This window comes from Rattus norvegicus, chromosome 7 (assembly GCF_036323735.1).
Source record: "Rattus norvegicus strain BN/NHsdMcwi chromosome 7, GRCr8, whole genome shotgun sequence".
Lineage (NCBI taxonomy): Eukaryota > Metazoa > Chordata > Mammalia > Rodentia > Muridae > Rattus > Rattus norvegicus.
Window position 1 is genome coordinate 119,303,154 of NC_086025.1, and position 22,233 is coordinate 119,325,386.

Here is a 22,233-nt window from a genome sequence, read left to right on the forward strand (position 1 = left end):
TCTGTGAACTGGAGGTCCGAGAGGGCCCTTCTTGGTGTTTACCTTTGATTATGCCTGAGGAAATGTTTCTGTGCTTGGAAGGCCCTTGAAAAGGGGTATGTCAATGGAAAACATCTCAGAAGATGTCCTCTGAACGTGGTTGTTGATTCAATGCCCTGAGACTGGAAAATAAAATCAGACTTGCTCCGAGGCTCACAGGATGGGAATCAATTCTGCTAAAGAGTTTTTCCCAGGGAGCAGGAAGAGACAATTCACACCCACGTGTGCATTCTTGATCTTCCCATTTCATTCAGTGGAAAGGGGGCACTGGGCTGGACTGGATGTGAGGCAGGCTGTGGTGCTCTCCCTATAGTATCTATCACCTGAGAGAGGTAATAACTTCTGCTACTGCAACCCAAGGGACCAGGGAGAGAGCACCTTTCTCACAAAATCAGGGAACGGTGTATTCACTAAAGGGTGTGTTGAGATCAAATGCTGGCATTCCGAGATCAGACACTTACCAGGAGTGGGTCTCTGAGGACTGACTATGAGGAAGGATTCTTCCATCCATGCAGGACTATATGAGTGTCACAAGACAACAAAGGAGGGTCAGATAGGTACCACAGCCATGCCTGTCAGTCTGACCTGTATCCAACGGAAGGGGGGAGAGTTGGTGACCAATTGTGGGTTGTGAATTCTTTGGGTCCAGTATGACATGAGTGATGGTATCCTTCACACACTGACCCTGGTTCTGGCTTTCTGCTACCTGGCTGTTCTGGCCCTTGAACATATGTTTTCCTTCAATTGGTGGGATCTTTGTCCATCCTGCCTATCTCTCTGCCCAGGTCCTGGTCTGTAGTGATAGGTCCTATCAGTGAAAGGTATCAGTCCAGCACCTGCTGTGACTTTCACCCCGTAATCTAGACAATCCACTGTTTGCCAGCTGATAGGAAACAAGTCCTGCTCAGGCTCCAGCACACATGCACCCTGAAGGCCACAAGGAGGTTGCTCCTCCCCACAAGGCATCCAGAATTGGCATGGATGCAGACAGAATAGGCATGGATGCAGACAGGAGTTGGTAGGTACTGCCAGGAACTGGGAAGAGGGTAGGAAGGGGTGACTCCCAAAGGGGACAGGGATTCTTACTGCGGTAAGGAAAATACCTTGGAGCTCATGGCGGGGATCTCACAAGCTCTTTCCCCAGACTTGCACATGTGTTTGCAGTATGCAGGTATGGTGAAGGTCCTGCTTTTATGCATTCAAAGAGTAGATTTCATGGTATGAATGTCACATTTTAAAAGGAAAACCAAAGAAAACCCCCAACTTAAGCAGTGCCACAGAGAGAACCGGGGCACCAGCACCATTTCTTACAGACCAGTATCACCGTGGGTAAGGTGTGAGCTGGTGCCAAAGGGCTGGGTCCTGCTGGTTGTGTGTAGGATTGTCACCATTTCTAGGCTCTATAGGTTGGCACAAAGAGCCTGCCTGTCAGCCTGTACGCAGGGACTTTGATGTGACAACTCTTTCTCATTACCTTCCTGGTCTCTGTTATACAGAAAGAACCAGGAAGGCAGTGTGTTCATCCTTACGTGTGCCAGGAGCCGTGCAAGTGCTGGAGAGGAAGTCATCACTGAGGATGGTTAGAAAGCTGGTGGGCGTTGGCCCCAGGTCCTTTGTGGGGGACAGTTAGGAAGGTGTGATGGCTAAGGATGGTTGGGTGGCTGGAGGTCTGACCCAGGTCCCAGGTCCCTTGTGGGCTTCCTGAATCCCAGGCTGTTTGCTAACCTCTGCTGTGCTGTTGTTTCTCTGCATGCCATAGGCTGTCAGAGAGCCTGACAATGGGAGCAGAGTTGTGGCAGGTCACCTGAGTGGGCATGTCTGAGACGCAGGGGGGTGATGGGAAAATGATAAGCTCTTGAAAATTGTTAGCAGTGGTGTTAGCATTGCTGGGTTTGGTCTAGACTTTCAAAATGGATGTGGGCTAAAATGTTTTCTTCTTAAAGAACATTTTTAAAATAAAGATGCACATGTGTTTGCAAATAAAATGAAAATAAGAAAATGATAAAATGGGTGGTCAATTTCTAAACTGTTTATGAGCATTTTCCTGGGTAATAGTCCTTCTCAGGGTCCAAGATGAATTTGCTCAAATATCTGATGAACCATTTCAATTAGGCATCTGTTTTCTGTACTTTCAGAAGGAAATTATTTTGAACACCACTGTCTTCTCTGAAGCTCATCTGTGCCTCTGCCTTCTGGGGCATTAGATAGTAGCACAGAAATATTTACCCAGAGCAGTTTGGGAATCTCTACCTCAGAAACCGTATTCCAGAAGAATTATTACTGAATGAATTTGTAAGCTTATTAGAAGCAGAGTTTTTAAAACTGATGGAGAAACTTTCAGTTCTGATAGGGCTTAGCAATGTATGGTAGGTTTTCTCTTTCTAGAATATGAGCTATCTGAGAAGTAATAATTTATAATATATTAATTATGCTAATTAATTGGAATGGATTCAGAATATTAATTATCTGCAACTAATTAGGTATTAAAGTTGAGAACCATTAAGTGATGAGGTGTGGGTCTCATGAGCCATTTACTCGGCATGATCAAAATGTGGTAGAGGGAGGCTGGCATGCATGCGCATGGCCGGGTTCCCGGTTTGTTTATTTCATGTGGTTGATTGCTTCTTGTATCTTCCATACTTGGTTCTGCACAGACCAGGAGGACGTAGACAAGGTCGATGTCTCCAGCGTGCCTGCAGAGGTGCTTCGCAACATTGAGGCTGATACCTACTGGTGCATGAGCAAGCTGCTGGATGGCATTCAGGTGAGCTGGCAACTTGGGAGGCTCAGGGGGCTCCGGACAACATGTCATAGCCTACTGGGAAGGCCACTGGGATACACTCTACTAGCTGGCTTCTGAGTTAAAGCTATCTACCTGAAAAAGCGGACAGCCTTTCCCTGTCTGGAGCAGCACATACTTGCCTCAGGGTCACAAGGCATGTGGTAGGTCATACATGCTCCTGGTTCTGGGAACAGTTATTGTGTCCTGCCAAGTATTACAATACTTGGTGTGTGGAGTTTGATCCCCATTCTCTGATCTCCCCATTGCTTCTGCCTGTATCCTCTAGCCTTTAGCAATACTGTGGGCACTGGTAAACTGGTAAAAAAATCCTTGGCAAACTACTGGGCGCCTATTCCTTAAAGGGCATCAGATCTAGGCAGTATCCCTTGACTGTACCTTCCTTCTAGGACTGTAAAGCAGTCCATAACCCTCTTCTAGCTTTGATGGCATGACTCTGTATGCATGTGTCACTCCCACTGTGCCTGATCCATAGGGAGGCTCTAGCTTTTATAGTCCTGAGTACCTGGGCATCATGATGGGGACATCATTGATCTCCGTAAGGAAGTTAGGGTTAGTGGCTGTGATGTTCACAGAAAAGCCCCATGATAGCTTGGTTTTATGTAAACAGTATTTGTGTGTGTTGAAACCTGCACAGAATGGGGACAGCGGCTGGATAACTTGTATAGCAGTGGCTGAAGTAGGCAAACCAACCCTCAGCTGCCCTGTGGGATGTTTTGGCCCAGAATACCCTTCCTAAACACCTGCTTTATACCTGGCATTGTGTTCTGCTCTTGAGAAGGAGCATTGAGTAAGGCATGAGTCATACCTAGAGGACCACACTGTGGATTGTGGCCCAGATGTTTCTTTAATGTGTATGGAGGTGGCAAGTACAGGCTCCCAGGATTAATTATGTCTAAAAGAGATGCTGTAGGAGGACAAGGAGTTTTGTTGACAGAGGAGGGGAAGGGACTGAATTCCCAAGATTTTCTCTGGGAACCACTTGCAGAAGCCATGCAAAGAAAACCACGAGTTGTGCTATGCCAGCCAAGGGAAAGTCTTGGTCTCCACAGCATCAGGAAGCCAGCTGGGACACAGTTGTCCTCGTCTTTCTGAGTAGGTGTCTCAGCTCATCTATTGGACCTGAAGGTCAAATAATGCTTCATAAGGTGTTTGGCTTAGACCCTGAGGCTTAGTCTGAGTGGATCAGCCAAGTGGTATGTCAAGGAGACTTGGGTTTGCATTGCTTTTCATACTGAGGCTGACGGGGAGAAATTGGCATCCCCTGTGTAACTGAGGAGCGGAAACCTCTTCTTTGCTCTTGATGCAGATGGCCCTTGACTTATTTTGTTTCTTGTAAAGACAAATGTGCCCACTAGAGACTTGTTTGGGCCCAAGCATCAATTCATCACCTCCTGCCTTTTTAATGTTTTCATATTTACTCCCTCTTCAGGAACTTCAGGCCTTTCCCTGTTAGAGAAGGGATTGAACCGTAATGTAAAAGTTTATAAATTATCACTGTCACTTCTCTGATTGTGAGTGATGGGGCTTGTGCCATTTAAATACAAGATTATGTGGCTTCTGTTTGTAAATAAGATGGCCGTACAACAGAATCAATGCTGGCCTTTCATTTTTCACCTGAGCTTTGTTGTCTGGCAAAGTGGTTTATTGACAGGGCTGAGAAGCAGAAGGCACCACAGTCCTCTGGTGCCTATGTTTATAGCACGTTCATAGCTCAGTGGGAGCTATCTGTCTTTCCCTCACATGGCTAGGATTGATTTCACAGGGGCCTCCTATGAGCCGACGTTGAATGTCCTCATTTCACCGTTCGGAATTTGGGAGCTTGACTGGATTCCTGTGGCTCAGGCAATCCCGATAGCCTGGAGACTGCAAGGCTCTTCCATGCAAGAGCCAGTTTTGTTTTAGGTTAGCCTGCGAGGGTATGAGCTTGGTTACAATACAGACTTGAGTGGACCAGCAGCCTATTCCTTAAGGGCTTGCATGGCCCTGTTCTTTACCAGTGTTGACTTTCCACTCCCATTCACACCTCTCTTTCCTCCATTATTTTTGTTCTGTTAGAGTGTTCTTTTCTGAATATCCATTTCCTTGTGCCATGGTCTAGGTTGAAAGCCCTCAGAAAATAGTCTTGTTTTGCTGAATGCAGATTCTCCTATCTGGCCTTGACCTGTGTCTTTATTTCTTCAGGAAGGTTAGGTTGACTTATCAAATGTGTTAGGCATCCATACCACTTCCTGGGGGGCTTCTATGGAGTCATGGTTCCAAATTGTGGACCAAACTAGGGTCACTGGCTTTGTGGTTAGTAGGCAGTGCCCTCAGGGATGAAAATGGGAGTTGGGTTTATCTCCTGCATGTGGGCATTGTGCCTTGTGTCAGATCCAAGGTCCTACCTGTACACCAGGTGGATGCTCAGAGAGAAAGGCCACTGCCCCAGGTTACACAGCCTGTGAAGGGACCCACATTTGGACCCCCATGGCTTCTGTGGCTTTTGCTTTGCTGAAGTAGATAAACTTGTCTTATAGACAGGTTCTAAAGCAGTGGTGTGACCTTTCCTAATACTGTGACCCTTTAATACACTTCCTCATATTGTGTTGATCCCCAACCACAAAATTATTTTCCTTGCTACTTCATAAGTGTAATTTTGCTATAAATGGTAATATAAATAGTTTTGGAGATAGAGGTTTACCAAAGGAGTTTTGACCCACAGCTTTTCCTGCCTTGGAAGCGTGAAGTAAGAGAAGAGCTGGCCTTGCCCTGGGAGATCTGGGTGGCAGGGTGTGCAGAGCAGAGCTGCCCGTGCCCATGTGTTTCAGTGCACAGATTCACCATGTTGATTAGACAGTCACCAGTCACACCCCTTAGCATCATTTCTTCCTCAGAGTAGTGAACCATAATCTTCCAAAACTCAAATTCATTCTTGGAAGTTCAAACGTTATTATTGGTAACAACCACTATCTGTTATCTGAAGTTGTAGAGGAACTGTTCATTTTGGGGAAAATAACTGGTAAGGTCCCACATTGCATAGCCAGCTTATCTGTGAAAGTGGAGAGGGCATCCGGTGTAGTTCACAGCTGCAGGAGCTGTGTGGCGCTTTCCTGGAGGGTAGCTTGCTTAGCTTGCCCTCCATCCTGCCTCAAAACGTTGGAAGATGTGCTTCTTCCAGACAGAGCTTGAGTACTCCCAGTAGTAAAATTAGACTTAATTAAAAAATTTTTTTGAGACAAGGTCTGCCTGTGTAGCCTTGGCTGTTCTGGAACTCTCTCTGTAGACCAAGACAGCCTTGAACTGATAGTAGTCCGCCTCTGCATCCTGTGTGCTCGGATTAAAAGTGCGAGCAACCACCACCCAGGTAGATTTAAGTTTATTGTAGCAGTTAGATTCCTCTTCATGAGGGTGCTCTTCAGTGGGGCTGCCTTTTGATTGAAGTCCTAGAGCTTTGGGACTGCACTGACCACCAGCAAGGCTTGGTGCTGCTGCCCAGATTGTTGCTCACGTGCTGGTGTCTACTCACTTGTGCTGTGTGTTTCAGTACAAATGTCAGCACAGTGGAGAAGGTCATTTGTGTCCCTGTATTGTTTTAAAACCAGCTTTGCTCTAACAGACTACTTGAAAGGGTCTCAGGGACCCCAACAGTTGACTGGCTGGTCATCGAAGACTCTGAATGAGACTCATGCTTTCTTAATCTAGGCACATGGCAGTCTCGTGAGCCCAGAGAAAGTACAGAGTGATCTGGATCAGAGTCCTGGCAGAGAGGACCAGGGGATGAGAAAATAAAGACGATAGGAACGTTTGGGATCAGGTGATCTTGCACAAACTGACGGCTTATTCCAAGCCTACTTATTAGGAAGCACATCATCTTATATACTGTGTGCAGGGGGAAAATGGGACTGAATCAGTAGAAAGCTATCATACAATGGCATGGAAGCTAATCAAGCAGTGTTGCACAAGGAGAACACAGGATATCTCAAGTTCCTCATAGACAGAGCTCACAGCAGCCTTGGGACTGACAGCCACAGTCCTTAAGGGGATAAGAGTTGAGTTTCAGGATCTGAAGTTGCAGGTCCTCCAAGACCCTAGCCCCAAGCCATTACTGACTGGCCTTGCCAAGCATGCTCCTGGTGTTAGAGTAAGAACTATATATTTTTCTCTGTACACCAGGGCCTTAGGAAATACTCCCAACAACAGAGCAGACAGAGAGCCTGTGTGGTAGGAAGATCCAGTATCACTGTTGACAGGAATGGGAGCCCTAGTACATTGACTGAAGGGAGTATGATATGCCTCGGTTTAACTAAAATGTTAAATTCAAATGTGAAGGGAGGAGGCACAGTCTGCAACCAGAATACAACTCTGAAGACTTTGAGCAAACTAACTGGAACTTTTGGCAGCTAGAATTCCAGTCATTATATCCTGCAACCCAGTAGACAGGAGAGGGTTAGTGGACTTAAGGGGTCTGAGGAGAAGGGGTGGAGTGAACCCAGAGGAGAGAATGGCTGGAGGGAAGATAGCAGTAGGAAGATGATGACTGAGAAGTTTGGACTTTTGCTTTGTTTGTTTTATTTGTGAAGTTACAGTGTGGGTACCGCACTCACCTTAGCCTTGGAATCTTGACCCTTGTTCCTTAGAGTCCACAAATAAAAATGAATCGGGGGTGGGGGGGGACAAAGTGCAAACCATACAGATGTGAGGTGGGAGGTGTGGAACGCAGCCATGAGGGACACACAGAGGGAGGGTAGGTGGTGACTACAGACTAGAGATGGAGGTGGAGGTAGGTAAGAAACAGCCCCAGAAACAGCAGAGGCTGGAGAAAGCGGGAAGATATGCTTGACATTTTGAAAAAAAGACACTGCTGAAGTAGACTGGATTGAAAACCCGAGAGCCAGCTGTGCCCTGTCTAAGATAGTCACGCCAAACACAATGGAACAGAAGGGAAGAAAGGGTGGGGGGAGTGCAACCATTAACGCCATTGTCCTAGCCTGTCCCAGATGCCTCCCGGCTAGATTGCAGCATATTGAAATTTTGGACCCTTACGGTCCAGCTGCTGCTCAGCCACCCCTCAGGAGTCAGGGCAAAAGGATAAGAATTCACTATGTCGGGGGAGAGATATGGCTCCCTGATTAAAGGCTTTCCAGGGAACCACTCAGGTAGGTCACAGCACCTGTAACTCTAGCTCTAGGGGACCCCATATCCTTTTTGGTCTATGTGGTTATCCCCCATATTAAAACACAAAAGCAAAACATGAAAGTTGGACATGGTGACATATACGTTTAATCTCTGCTCTTGGGAAGCAGAGTTCTGGGCCAGCCTGATCTACATAGTAAGTTCCAGGCCAGTCAGGCTATATAGTGAGGGTCTGTCTCAACAAACCCAATCAAACCCAAACCATGAACGTATAAGGAGCATAGCTGGGAGGAGGCAGGGCATGAAAGGAGTGGGAGGGCGGGGCAATGAGGTGATGAAAATAGAACCAAACCATTGCTGTGCGTAATTAATACTTGCGAGTGAAAATCTCGAAGGGTTCCTAAGACGGGGAGCATTTATACTGCAGCCTTAGGCTCAGCCAGTGGACACTGTGAGTCCTGAGGTAGCCAGAGAGCAAACTTACTCTTATAGCTCACATGGGATGCACGTGACAATGGCTGCCCTAGGAGCTGCTCAGGGACTGTACAGCTCACAGCCTGGGAGCGTCCCACAGGCTTAGAGGAGTGAACTGTGCTCAGGCCCTCTGTGTGGACCCACCATATTGTTCAGGTTGACATGGCCCATGCTGGTAGGAAATGCTGAAGAGGCCAAGGCCTGAGGGTCATGGGTTTGAGACCAGCTTGGGCTGCACCTTTGTGTGGAGGCAATAGCTGCTAGTAGTGCCTGGTGGGATCTTATGGCCATCCCTGGAAGGAACACTGTCAGTCAACAGACACTTGCACCCAGGAGGAGACCCTGTCTGTGACTCTGGTGGGATGAGGCTGAAAGGAAAGTGCTTGGTGGTGAGGCACTTGCTAGCTCTGGCATCCAGACCCAGTGGCTGCCATAGAGCCTCTGACGCAGATTTTAAAGCTTTGATGCAGTCATCAATGATGGAGGCAGAGTTCCCGGGTTTCCTCCCCTAGTGGTGGGTTGTGCAGATGGCAGGTCCTCTGTGAAATCTTGTGTTGTTCCCTTCCTTCCCCTGGTCTGCAGGAATCTCTGAGTATTTTCTGGGTGCCTTGATCTCTTGGTCACACAGGCCCAATTTGCAACTCCACTGCACATGGGTTTCTCTGGCTTGGCTCCCTGTGGCCATCGAGGATATGAGGTGAGACCTGCAGTATATTGGTATTTGAAGCCTATGCAGGGACCGTTGTTTCTGCCCCTCAGTACACTTCCAGGCCAGCAAGAGGTGTAGAGTTCAAAAAGAACTGACTTGGCCTAGTTTTTTCCATTTATTCTACAGTTTTCTATTTCTCTTTTAAAACAGGTCTTTCTGTATAGCCCATGCTAACCTGGGTCTTGTGATCCTCCTGCCTCAGCTGTTTCTGACACACAGGTTATCTGTCAATGCTGCTCTTGGTGTCTAATGCTTCCTCTGTGGGATGGCTTCTGGTGTAGACTGTGGGAATGTATATCAACAGATTCTGCTGGCTGGATAGTTTTTAACAAAGGATTGCAGGAAGGCAGGTAGCTGGCTTCAGGCCTGATGAAGCTGGTTTGAATGTCAGTGCTCCTAGGGTGCAGGCTGGTGATGGACCCCTATGGAGTCTGAGCCCTTTGCTGTCATGGAGTCCAAAGTCTGGGTAGTTAGGAGTTCTGGGCTGCCAGTGCCTTCTCCGGCTCCTGGGGGATTATTCTTGTGCTCCAGCCAGTCTGTTCATTTCCCTAACAGCACTCAGGCCGGGGTTTGTCGGCTGGCCATTACTGCTGAATTACGGCTCCGTGCCTGCCTACCCTGAAGTCATACTATTACTCTTGGACTCATTACTTAGCAGGACAGCTTCTTTGAGGAGAAAAGAACCGTTGCCTTTTATAATTAGTCATTTACATTTCCTTTTCCTTGGGGAAGAATTATTCAATCTGAGAACTGGTTGGTGGCCCTCACAGAATAGGAATGGGAGGGAAAGTAGCTCCGTTATCCTGGAACTTGGCTGGTGAGAAGGCCACCAGAGAAGGCTGGTGCCTGAGTGGGCATTGACCTAGCATGGGAGGTGACCTTCAAGTGGAGATGTGGTGACCCTCAGGAATGAGCTTCAACAGCTTGGACTTCAGACTGTCTGTCCCAGAGGCTAACTCCTGCTTACTCAGTTCAAAGGAAGGGGAGCAAGGGAGGACCACTGTGCTTGGACAGGAGGCTCTGCCCTGGCCTCTGCGGACAGTGAGGAGAGGAGCCTGGAGGAAACCCTACTGACTTGGGAGTGAGTGGGTGGGGCACATGTCCGCTTACAGAAGGGAACCATGGGCCTCATGTGGATCCTGCTGAGGCTGGCTTGTGTCTTCAAGAGTCAAATGTGATTTTAGAGTCTTGGTCAGTAAAATGGAGGTGTATTAGACAGACAAAATCATCCCATAACTGGGCTACTAAGATTCTTTAAGAATGAACTGTAAGCAAGTTACAAACGAAATAAAAAATATTAATTTAAAATCTTTAAAAAAAAGATAAAAATCCACATTTTTGCCTGAACAAAAGGGGTATTCCTTTAAGTCACCAAACTCCCCATTGCCTGAATATGTCAGTCAGCTGACCTGCTGAGAAAAGCCAGTGTATCTCCAGAGTTTCTGTGAATACCCAGTCCAGGCCGTCTCACTGACAAACCCACTTCTCTTGATTCCTTACCAGGAGTGGCTGGGTCTCGGTGTGGAAGGAGGGTCAGGTTGTTTTGTTGTTGTTAATCCTGCCCGGCTAACTTGGAATGCTACTATTTCTTCCACACTGTACTTCCTCCTTGCCCCCACTTGTGTGTCATAGCGATCCTTTGTCAAGACGTGTGTATCGGGAGAGCACTCTCCCCTCACCATGGCATAGTAGCGTAGCTCCAGACAGTGCTTTCTAATGAACGGAAATCTCTTACTTTTGATAGAACCATTTCAGGGGGTGTTATTATTTTCTGTCATGACTAAAAATCCTTTGCCAACTCACAGGATGCCTTATGCTTCTTTTTTAGAGGCCATAGATGTAGTACTTTCTTTTTCCATTGCTGTAATAAAATGTCCCAGCAAAAGCAACATGAAGGAGGCAGGGCTTATTCTGGTTCGTAGTTGATCATGGTGGGGACATCCCAGCTGCAGGAGCATGAGCTGGCCGGTCACGTCACATTCACAGTTAGAAAGCAGAGGGTGATGAACGCATTGTCTATGTTATACAGATAAGATCCCTGCCCGGGGTGTGGGCCTGCCCACAGTTAAGGTGTGCCCTCACATATCAACATCATTAATACCTCACAGACATGGTCAGAGGCCAACCTCCACTTAGATAGTCCCTCACAGGTGCCCAGAGGGCCGTCTCGAAGACGATCCTAGATTCTACCACGTTAGCCAACCCTAACCATCACATCTCATTATTTCCTTGTGGGTCTGCAGCCTGACTCTTGCATATGCGATGGGGGAGGTGTGTGTGTGTGTGTGTGTGTGTGTGTGTGTGTGTGTGTGTGTGTGTGTGTGTGTTCATGCGTGTTGGTGTTTCTCTGTAGACTGTGTAGTGACTACGATGCCATTTGTTAAGAACAGTTTTGTTCTTCTGCATTAGATTGCTTCAGTGTGTCTTCTGAATTTTAACTGTCTAAGGGTCTGTTTCTGGATTTGGTTCTTGTCTATTGTAGGACTGCTGGGCCTTCATTATGCAGCCCTTCCTTTTGTAAATTCTGAAGCATTTCTTCAACTTTGCTCTTTAAAGAACTTGTCTTGAAGATGTTTGGTTTTTTGCATATAGTTTATTGTTAATCTGCTATTTTCTTAAAAACAGAACAAGTCTGATGGGATTTTCAGTGGGACAGTTGTGAAGCTATTAGTTGTGTTTTCTTAGAGTTGATATTTGCAGCATAGAGTTCATGAACATGGTTTAGTTTTTAAGTTTAAACTTTATCAATATTTTGTAGTTTTCATTGTGTGGGTTTTTGTTGTTGTTCATATGTTGTTTATTTCTGATTGGAGGCTTGCCTTTTCTTTTCTTTTCTTCCCTTCCCCCATGGGGTTTCTCTGTGTAACAGCACTAACTGTCCTGGAAATCACTTTGTAGATCTGCCTGCCTGTTCCTCCCAAACTCGTGTGATTAAAGGCATGCACACCACCACCCAGCTTAATTGGGGGTTTTCAACACTACCTTACATAGTATATTGCTGTTGGTATTTTTCTCTACTGTATATATGATAACATCTAGATAGAAATACATGTTTTATAGCTGACAAAGATTATCGTCCATTCTTTTTTACACATCACATTGCTCTCTTTTGCTGTTTGTGTTCACAGTACTTTGGGTCAAGGGTTCTTTCAGTCAGGGTAGACTGTGGACTGTTCATCTGTTTATCCAGGCTGAGAGAACGTAATGCTTGGTCACCAGTGAGTGCCAAAGCCTTATTCACCCCAAGAGTTTGACTGTTAGGAATTCTCTACTCCATGCTTCTAGTTTGAGGAGCTGCTTCACAGAGGGCAGCAGTAGCTGGGAGGAGAGAGAGCTAGAGCAGCAGGCACAGCAGACTCTGCGATGTCTGCTCATGTCTGCCTGCGTCTCTTCCAAATTGGCTCCAAGGGCCTTTGAAAATGAACCAGCCAATTGACTGATTGATTTCCAGAACCATGTGTGTATGTGTGTGTGCGAATGCGTGGATAGCTGTAAATATATGTAATATATATATTTATATATATGTAGGTATATGTGTATATATATATGTATATATGTATATGTATGCATCTCTCTCTCTCTCTCTGTCAACATTATTTTACTCTCTCCTCTCCCTTAGGGCCCCCCCACATGTTTCCCCATCAGTCCTTTTCAAATTTATGACCTCTTGTTCATTATTATTTATTATTATTATTGTTATTATTATTATTGTTGTTGTTGTTGTTGTATATGTGTATGAGTCCATTTAGTTTTGCTTACATGCATATGTTTTTAGAGCTGACCGCTTGGGATTGGTTAGCCAGTCAGGATGCTGATCTTTGGGGAAGCCATGATGTTAGGCTTTCAGGAGGGTAGCTTCGCTGTCATGTGGAAGACACGATCCTGTAGAAGTCTTTCCTGGTCCACTGGCTCTTGCAATCTTTGAACATCTGCTTCAGCAGTGTTCCCTGAGCCTTGGGGGCAGAGTTGTGTTGTAGATGTATGGGTGGGACTGGGCTCACCACAGTCAGTTGTTTTGGACACTTTAGCTGGTTGTATCCTTTTGTGATTGTTTCTGTCTGCTGAGAAAAGAAGCTGCTTTGATGAGGGGTGAGAGCTGCCTTTCTCTGAAGTTCTGGAAGTCCAGGTTCACACTCCAAGCAGAGAGAATGTGTGTTCTTCTTTGTGGGCGAGATTTGTGTCATTGCCAGGTCATACTGCCTGATGTGCTAACCCAGTCTGCCGTCCTCCCGGTGCTGTCGGCCTTCCTTGGATTGCTGAGGCCTTTGAGACTTCCAGCTGTAGTTGATGTGCCTTGTTCTTTGGTTATGCTAGACTTTACCACATAACCCAAATCTTAGTGCTAGCTGTGCATCCGAGGACCACTGTGCTGTTTTGGCAGATTGGTATGTCACAGGGGTCTGCTGTTGTGATGCGGCTTGCTTCTTGTCAAGGTCCCATCATGAGTCCCTTCTTGTCTGATGGCACCAAACACTTGCATCTCCTTTATTGGGACCTCTTCTCTCCTCTCTCTGGACTGTGTATGTGTTATTGAAAGTGCTTGTCCTCTTGCCTTTTTTCTTTCTTTCCTTTACTCTCCCTCCCTCCCTCCCTCCCTCTCTCCCTCTCTCCCTCCCTCTGTCCTTCCCTCTTTCCTTCCTTCCTTCCTTCCTTCCTTCCTTCCTTCCTCTCTCTCTCTCTCTCTCTCTCTCTCTCTCTCTCTCTTTCTTTCTTTCTTTCTTTCTTTCTTTCTTTCTTTCTTTCTTTCTTTCGGCAGGGTCTCAGTATATAGCTCTGGTTGCCTTGAACCATATATCTACCTGATTCTGCCTCCCAAGTGCCAGGAATAAAGGTGTGTGGCACCACTGCCTGGCATCTAGTGATAAAATCTTATTTTGCTTCCTTTTCAAACTTCCTTTTAATAGCTGTTTAGAGCCGCTTCAGATAAATCATAACCCTGGACCGTTCCTATGTAATCTCCCTCCCCTCAGCCACACTTGCTCTGTTCTGAAGAACGTAACACACTTGTGACTGACAGGGCACTGTCAGTGAGTCATGACAACTGAAACTCATAGTTTAATTAATGTTGTAGACTATGGGTCTGGCAGATGCCTAACAACATGTGCTGTCCATTAGTCCTTAGTAGACACACAGGTGCCTCCTGTTCATCCACCTCGCCTTCTACCGGAACCTGGTCTCCTATGGTTTTGTCTTTTCCAGAATGTCACATGGTTGGCAGGGTGTGCTCTCCACACTGACTTTGCTCATCTTGTTACTTTGTCCTCTATCCAGCAGCGGCTCTGTTCTGACCTCTCTGCACTGTCTGACTGGATCCTGCCCTCAGTGTTGTTGCTGTGCTGCTGCTTGACCCTTGTCTGAAAATGAGCCTGGGCATGTTTCTTCCGTGGCTGATTGAAGAGCGCTGCGGCCCTGCGGTGTCTCCCAGAACCCCTCCCTCAGTGTTAGACACTGTCCTGTGATCAGCAAGCTGGGGACAGCAAGGTTGGGAATGTACTTGGGGTAGGGGCTGTGTAGGTCCCACTGGATACAATTGCTCACCCTACGCCCTTGTGAGGGGTCATACTGCCTGTCTTTGATAGGTGAGAAGCAGGAGGAAGTTGAGCTAGCAGATGGGCAACAAGGAGTTAGGCAAGGCACCATGTGTTTTCAGTGGCTGGTCTGTGCTGACTGTACTCTGAGAGGCTTGCCACAACCCCGTCCTTGTCCTTGTCCTTCCCGCCTCTTCTCAGAGGCTGTAATGGAGACATTCAGGGGTATCGCTTTAACCAGTGCGTCTAAGCTTGGAGGGACAGCTAATGTGATGGATGACATAATCACGATTCAGAATGAGTTCAGCTGCTTGGAATACCAACCCAGAACCAATCAAGTGAGCACGCTAATGGGAATAAATGTAAAATCCTGCATTCAACTTCAAAAACCCAGTCAGACCAGGTCAGTGGGAAGCAGTTGGGACAGTTTGGGTTGACTGCGTCCTCGGTGGGAAGCTCTGTCATCATTTTGTCTCCATTATGGCTCTTGTCTTGTAGCTGATAGCCCTCACCCTCTGTGGTCCCACTCTGTTATTTCTACATAGCACAGTCAGGGATCTTACCACAATTCAAATCTTGTAGCCATGACAGTGGACAGCTGCCCTTTCCCCTGGCTGACGTCATTGGGTAGCTGTGCTTTCTCACCTTCTGCTTGTAACTCCTTCAGAATGGCCTCCTCCCGTCTCTTGCCTTGCTCCACACTTCTCCTTTCCTGAATATGCCATGCTCCCTAAGGACCTTGGGGACCCTCTGTGCCCTGCTCACCACCTATAGCTCTACTTAGAACCTTATCTCATGCAGCCTAGGTCTCACATCCTCACAGTGGTGTTCCCAGCCAGGCCCTATACTATACCCCAGGGCCAGCACTCACTGTGGTCTTCCCTTCTGTGCTGAGCTGTGTGGCATCTACATGTTTTGTCCCTAGATTGGCACAGCAGGTAATTTCTAAGTGTGGCATGTCCCATGCCAGATCTTTGAGACAGAGAGAGAGAGAGAGAGAGAGAGAGAGAGAGAGAGAGAGAGAGAGAGAGAGAAAGAAAGAGAGCGCGCGAGAGCAGGCTGTTGAGTGATAATTAATTCAACAGGGTGGCCCTAAAGACAAGTCCTGGCCTGGTGTGTCTGTCTTTGTTAGTGTAGGCTGGTAGTCAGCAGGACATACAACAGGCTGTTCCTTCTCTGAGCCAGTTCTGCAGCCCAGCTCTGCAGCCCAGCTCTGCAGCCCTCAGCTTTAGGGCTGCCATCTTGGAGCACTCTGTGTAGCCTTTAGAGCTGCTACTAGAGCTCTGTGGAATCTGGACTTGACAGATTTCAAGCCATAGAGCCAACCTAGACATAGAATGGGGCCACCCCCAGCTGGACCGCCCTGACCTCCATTAAGGTGGGCTTTTCTCTCCTGTCCAGTATTGGACCAGTCAGAATGCTGCTGCTTTTCTCTCCTGTCTCTGGAATGCCAAGGCCTTCTCATTAGCCTTGAAGGCCTTTGCAAAATAGAACCCCTCCCTCTTTCTCCTCTTTCCTCTTATAGAATGGTATTGTTCTTGCCTCAGTGTTTGGATTCTGAAAAATCAGCTTCCCTTTCTGAGCTTTGAACAAACTGAGAAATAAAACAAGGCAGCGGCAGATGGAAGCAAAGGAGGCTGCCACTCCTGCTGCACAGTGGCTGCCACTCCTGTGCACAGTGGCTGTCACTCCTGTGCACAGTGGCTGCCACTCCTGCTGCACAGTGGCTGTCACTCCTGTGCACAGTGGCTGCCACTCCTGTGCACAGTGGCTTTCTAATGTGGAAGCCACGTGGCTGGCTAAATGCACTCCGTCTCCAGCCAGTGTTGATAAGCTAGGGCTGGGCAAGCCGTAGAGCCCACAGGCCTCTGTCTCCCATAGAGCAGTGGTTAGTCTCCTGGGTGGGGGTGGAGCTCTCACCATGTGAAGCATACCCGAGGTGAGGGTGGAAGTTAGGGGATATGCCACCCCTAGTTTCTTCAGCTGTAATTGGGGTAGCCCTAGTCAGCTGTGCAGGGCAGATTGTCAGACTAGAACATAGTAATTGGTCAGTAAGGCTTCCTGACCCAGAGGCTGAAAAACCACCCTTAGGTCATCTCTCATCTGTCTGTTGGGACTGTTCATAAATTCCTCCACGCAAACATGTACGCACAGACTGGAGCAGTAACCTCCTGCTAGCCTCCTAGGAGACATCAAGTCTCTCAAGTCATACTCGGCAAGCTCAGGTCCAAAGACAATGACTCTGAAGAGCTGTAGGCTAGAACCAAATTTTCTTTTTTCTTTTCTTTTCTTTTGGATATTTTTATTTACATTTCAAATGTTAACCCCCCCCCACACAATCACCCACCCCTTCCTGCCTCCCTGCCCTGACATTCCCCTATACTGGGGGGTCCAGCCTCGGCAGAACCTAGGGTTTTTCCTCCCATTGATGCCCAACAAGGCCATCCTCTGCTACATATACAGCTGAAGCCATGGGTCTGTCCATGTGTAGTCTTTGGATGGTGGTTTAGTCCCTGGGAGCTCTGGTTGGTTGGTGTTGTTGTTCTTATGGGGTTGCAAGCCCCTTCAACTCTTTCAGTCCTTCCTCTAACTCCTCCAATGGGGACTCCATTCTCGGTTCGATGGTTGGCTGCTAGCTTTCACCTCTGTATTTGTCATGCTCTGGCTGAGCCTCTCAGGAGACAGCTATATCAGGCTCCTGTCAGCATGCACTTTTTGGCATCAGTGATAGTGTCTGGGTTTGGTGGCTGTGTTTGTGTGTGTGTGTGTGTGTGTGTGTGTGTGTGTGTGTGTATGCTGGATCCCCAGGTGAGCAGGCTCCGAATGGCCATTCCTTTAGTTTCTGTTCCATACTTTGTCTCTATGCCTCCTCCTATGAATATTTTTCTTCCCCCTTTTAAGAAGGACTGAAGCATCTGCACTTTGGTTGTCCTTCTTGAGCTTCATGTGGTCTGTGGATTGTATTTTGGGTAATTCTAGCCTTTAGGCTAATATCCACTTATCAGTGAGTGCATGCCATGTGTATTTTTTTATATGATTGGGTATACCTCACTCAGGATGATATTTTTCTAGTTCCATCCATTTGCCTATGAATTTCATGAAGTCATTGTGTTTGATAGCTGAGTAGTACTCCATTGTGTAGATGTACCACATTTTCTGTATCCATTCCTCTGTTGAAGGGCATCTGGGTTCTTTCTAGCTTCTGGCTATTATAAATAAGGCTGCTATGAACATAGTAGAGCACGTGTCTTTGTTGTATGTTGGAACACTATCAGGGTATATGCCCAGGGGTGGTATATCTGGGTCGACAGGTAGTACTATGTTCGGTTTTCTGAGGAACCAACAGACTGATATCCAGAGTGGTTGTACCAGTCTGCAATCCCACTGACAATGGAGGAGTGTTCCTCTTTCTCCACATCCTCACTAGCATCTGCTGTCATCGGAGTTTTTGATCTTAGCCATTGTGACTGGTGTGAGGTGGAATCTCAGGGTTGCTTTGATTTGCATTTCTCTGATGACTAAGGATGTTGAACCTTTCTTTAGGTGCTTCTCCACCATTCTATATTCCTCAGTTAAGAATTCTTTGTTTAGCTCTGTACCCTATTTTTAATACGGTTATTTGATTCTCTGGAGTCTAGGTCAGGTATGTTAGAACCCAGTTAGTTCTGATTGTGGTTTCTGCTCCATCTCAGCTATTAGGATGCTTGGCTCTCTGGGATGGATACAGCTCCTTGGGGCCTGAAGTTCTAAGCATGAGACTGAGCCCAATAGCTGCTCCTTCTGAGAGCTCATTTCTATGAGCATGCACAAGCCTGTCAGAGATCTGGCCTTCCAAATCTTAGGAATCCATCCTAAGGCCCTTGGCAGGTCCCACCATGTTCCCAGTTCCTGTCTTTGCTGCTGCCTTAAGTCTCTGGAATGGCAGGCCTAGCCTTGCCTGGCCCTCTTGAGGTTGGTAGGCACAGCTCTTCTTGGTCTAACTCTCGCATAAAAGTAAGCTGCAAATATAGAGGCCCTCACTGCAGTTTGTCTCAGAGAGATGTCCCAGCATGCCTTGCTCTTCCTGCTGCAGATAGACACCTATCTGTAGGCTTTGTTAATACTGAGCCCCAGTGGCAGCTTGGCCTTGAGGACTTCTGCTAGCCAGCATTTGTCCTTAATCCTTTTCTATCTTCCTGGACATTCATCTATCAGGCGCTGAGGTTCCCTGAGTGCTATTGGCATGCTCTGAAGGGCATCAAGGGCTGATGCTTCTGACTCTGCTCTGTTGCCTGCTGACTGCAGACACTTGCTGCTCTTGGGTGCAGGCAGACTGGGTGCCCCACCATCTGTGAAGCTGCAGAACCTGCTCCCTGTTGGCTGAGAGGGAGTGGGCATTCTTCCCTGTCCTCTCCCCAGTGCTCCATGCTACTTCTGAGTGTTCTCTTAGGTTTGAGGGCTGCATTTGCCTTGCCCACATTGCATCTGAAAGCCTTACCTTCTGCTACTGGCTTCTGTCCTGTCTGAGTCTCAGAACAGTCTTAGAAGGTGGGATGCTAATTCTCATCTCACAGATGATGAGACCCATAACCAGAGAGACCACACACTGTAGATGTCATGTAGCTCCTAAGTATTAGCTATGCTTCTATTCCAGGTCCCCCGTCACAAAAGCTCCCTCCCCAAATCTGCCCCTCCTCTCCTGCCTCCAATCTGCATGAGCCCCACCCACATCACTGAGAGCAGTCACATGTCACTTCTCACGAGGTGACTGCATTCTTAGCACTTCAGTGCTGCACTGTCAGCACATTTGCCTTTTCTCATTGGCTCCTTGGTGGGCCGGGTGCTGGCTGTCCAGGTGCCCAGCGAGGTGGTCATTCCAGCCGCTGGTTCTGCTCAATGAGCCGGACACATGGGTGCTGGTTTGTTCAATTTAAATGTAAATATCCAACATTAACAAATAGAAATGTTCCATGAAGCATTCCTGGGAGCTGTGTGCATCCTCCAACATCAGATGGGAGTGAGGCCTGGCGGTGCTGTGCTCTGTTGGTGTTATGCAGAGTGTGGCCCTGTACCTGTTTCTCGTGAGGCAACCTAGCAGTGTGTAATTGGTTTATTTTTAAAATGGTTTTGCATTATAAACTGTTTTTCACTGCTTTTTCCTCTTTGGAGTATCTGGGTTATTGGAGTGGGTGGCGCTCATGTGTGCCATGTCTTTATGTATGGCCACCCGTGTGTGAGGATGTGTGCAGTGGTATTTGTGTGGGCCTGGAGTTGATGTCACTTGCCTCCCTCAGTCACACTCCAGTTTACTTGGAGGTACAGTCTCTTGGTTGAACCCAGAGCTCACCTGTTGTGGCTAGTCTAGCTAGCATGATCTGGGGATGCCCTGCCTGCTCCTCCCAAGTGCTGGCATTACAGGTGGCCCCCACAGCGGCTTGGCTTTTATGTGGGTTCTGGGCACTTGAATTTAAAGTCTCAACGTTGCTTTATTTTATGTGTGTTTAATATATGTTGTTATTTTTTCCCCTTAGGACAACTACACCTTTGCCCAACCAGGGATTCAGATGAAAGTAAAGATGCTGGAAGAGCTTGTGAGCCGGATTGACGGTAAGCCAGCGTCCAGCACAGCCAGGCCTCCCCGCGGCATCGAGAGTGCTAGAGGGAGGTTAGCGAGGTGGCCTTGCTCCCCAGCCCAGCCAGACACCACCATCCTTCCCTCATCTGTCCAGGGTACCTGGGTCAGCTAGCTCTCAGCTAAGTGCATCCTTAGCAGAGAAGGTGCTGTCCTGCCCTCCCATTCTGTGCTCTAGTCAGGCCTCCGAGGGGAAGGAGCCGTAGTGCTCTTGGCAGCCAGCTTCCCTCCTGGGTCAGCTGCAGCTTCTCCTCTGGGCGGCAGGGCGGTTGCTGATGACTGTCCTTTGCCTCGCCTCCCCTGCCTGGTGTATCATTTGCTATCAAGGAGGATAGAATAATTTCTCCATGGAATCCAATTAATTACCAAGTCCAGAAAGAATATCTTCAATATTATAGAAAAATTATAGTGTGTGCTCGGGCAATTTTAGATTATGCTTTCATGTTTAAGTGAGGCCTTTGAAATACTTTTTACCTTCGTCCTTAAAATAATTCCCCCTACGATGTGCTGAATGTCATACTGCAGCAGCACAGTTTAATTAAATGAACCTGAGAGATAATGCTTGCCCATTCCAGGCAGGGCCTCCTGATAGTTTGTTAAATTAATGAGCAGAGCATTAACAAAGTGACGCCAAGCAGAACCAGACCTGTGTATGTATGTGACAGCAGCCTGTCAGCCATGAGCTGTAGAAGGCTCTCTCCGCTTCCCAGAGTCCCAGCTGAGTCGGACAAGTCACCTGACCGAGGGTGCAGAGAACTCTACTGAGATGGAGTCCTCACTGCGCACCTTCTGTGTGCGCGCGCTTCTTCCCAGCCTTCCCCTGGCCACTCCCATGGCAGGAGAAAACTGTCATAGCCCTCTTCATAGGAAGACACTTGGTTTGGGAAATGACTGAGTGACATTATAAACCAGAGCCAAAAACTTTGAAACTGCACTGCATTCCTTGATTGAGTCTGGGAGTTGGCGCTACGTCTGATAGTTATTGCCTCATTTCCATATTATGAAGTCTCACGCACTTCTAGGGATGCTGTATTGGATTCAGTGTGTTTAGCTGCTTTTCAAGCTCTCTCCAAAGTGCCGCTCTTCTCCTGTCAGTGCACCCTGTGCATTTATTCCGCGCTCACGTTGCGCTCTTGCTTGGCTCTGGTTGTAGGTTTTTCCTACTAGCGATTTCACAAGTGTCCCCGGCCTCATTTAGTTCTTTGAAATACTATTTGCCGGAGCTACGAGTTACACTGTTCTAGCAGGTTCTTCTTTCCCTCCTGTGCCCCTTAGAAGGTCTATTTTATATTTTCCATGAGCCTTAAGTTGTGGCCAGGGCTGGCTTGCTCCAGCGCTGCAGTTGGGGAAATGCTTGAATTGATTTTTTTCTTGTGCTGTGGTTCAGGAGGCACACTGCAGATTTACACTGTGATTGTGCAGAAGAGCGGCAGCGACTACTGCAGAGCTGCCCATGTCTGTGATCTGGGTAAAACCCCTATCTCCACGTGAGGGTCACTCTTGACAGCACAGGATGGAGTCTAGTGTCCCAGGGCAGGCCGCAACCTGCTTGCTTGTCTTCTCTTGACAAAAGCTCTGGAAATCTGTGTAGCTGCCTCATTGTAAGGATGCTGGACTGTGCAAGCAGGAAATGTCTAATTCTCAGGGCCTTCATCTCTGGCTGGCAGCCTCCTTATCCTGCCCCCACCAGTATCTGGAGAAGCTTCAGGGCGGCAGCTCCAGCAGTTCCAGTGGACTCACAAAGCCTTCATCAATGGCAGGATATTCTGTGTAGAAAAAAGCCCCTAACCTCTTGCCTGATTTCTGCAGTGCTAGGGAGTAGACGGACCGTGTTTGTTTGAGAAAGCATTAACGTGGAGAGGGAATGTGGTTGTGGACCTGCTGACAATGAGGGGTTTATGTGCTGTTCCAAGTGGGTGGTGCAAAAAAGGGCAACTGCCGAGCAGAGACAGGGAGC

At 47.6% G+C, this 22,233-nt stretch overlaps 1 protein-coding gene across 5 annotated transcripts in view; it reads left to right on the forward strand.

Annotated features, from left to right (window-relative positions):
* The window catches only part of Tbc1d22a (TBC1 domain family, member 22a), a 284,988-nt gene that overhangs the window by 130,870 nt on the left and 131,885 nt on the right, over positions 1 to 22,233 (forward strand). For all 5 annotated transcript variants that reach the window (XR_005487292.2, XM_039080323.2, XM_039080326.2 and 2 more), the window contains 2 exons: positions 2,694 to 2,803; positions 20,176 to 20,251. Coding sequence is in view for 4 of the 5 variants with exons in the window: in XM_039080323.2 (XP_038936251.1) it covers positions 2,694 to 2,803; positions 20,176 to 20,251 (186 nt within the window). In the remaining variant the exon portion in view is untranslated. The remainder of the gene's footprint in view (positions 1 to 2,693; positions 2,804 to 20,175; positions 20,252 to 22,233) is intronic.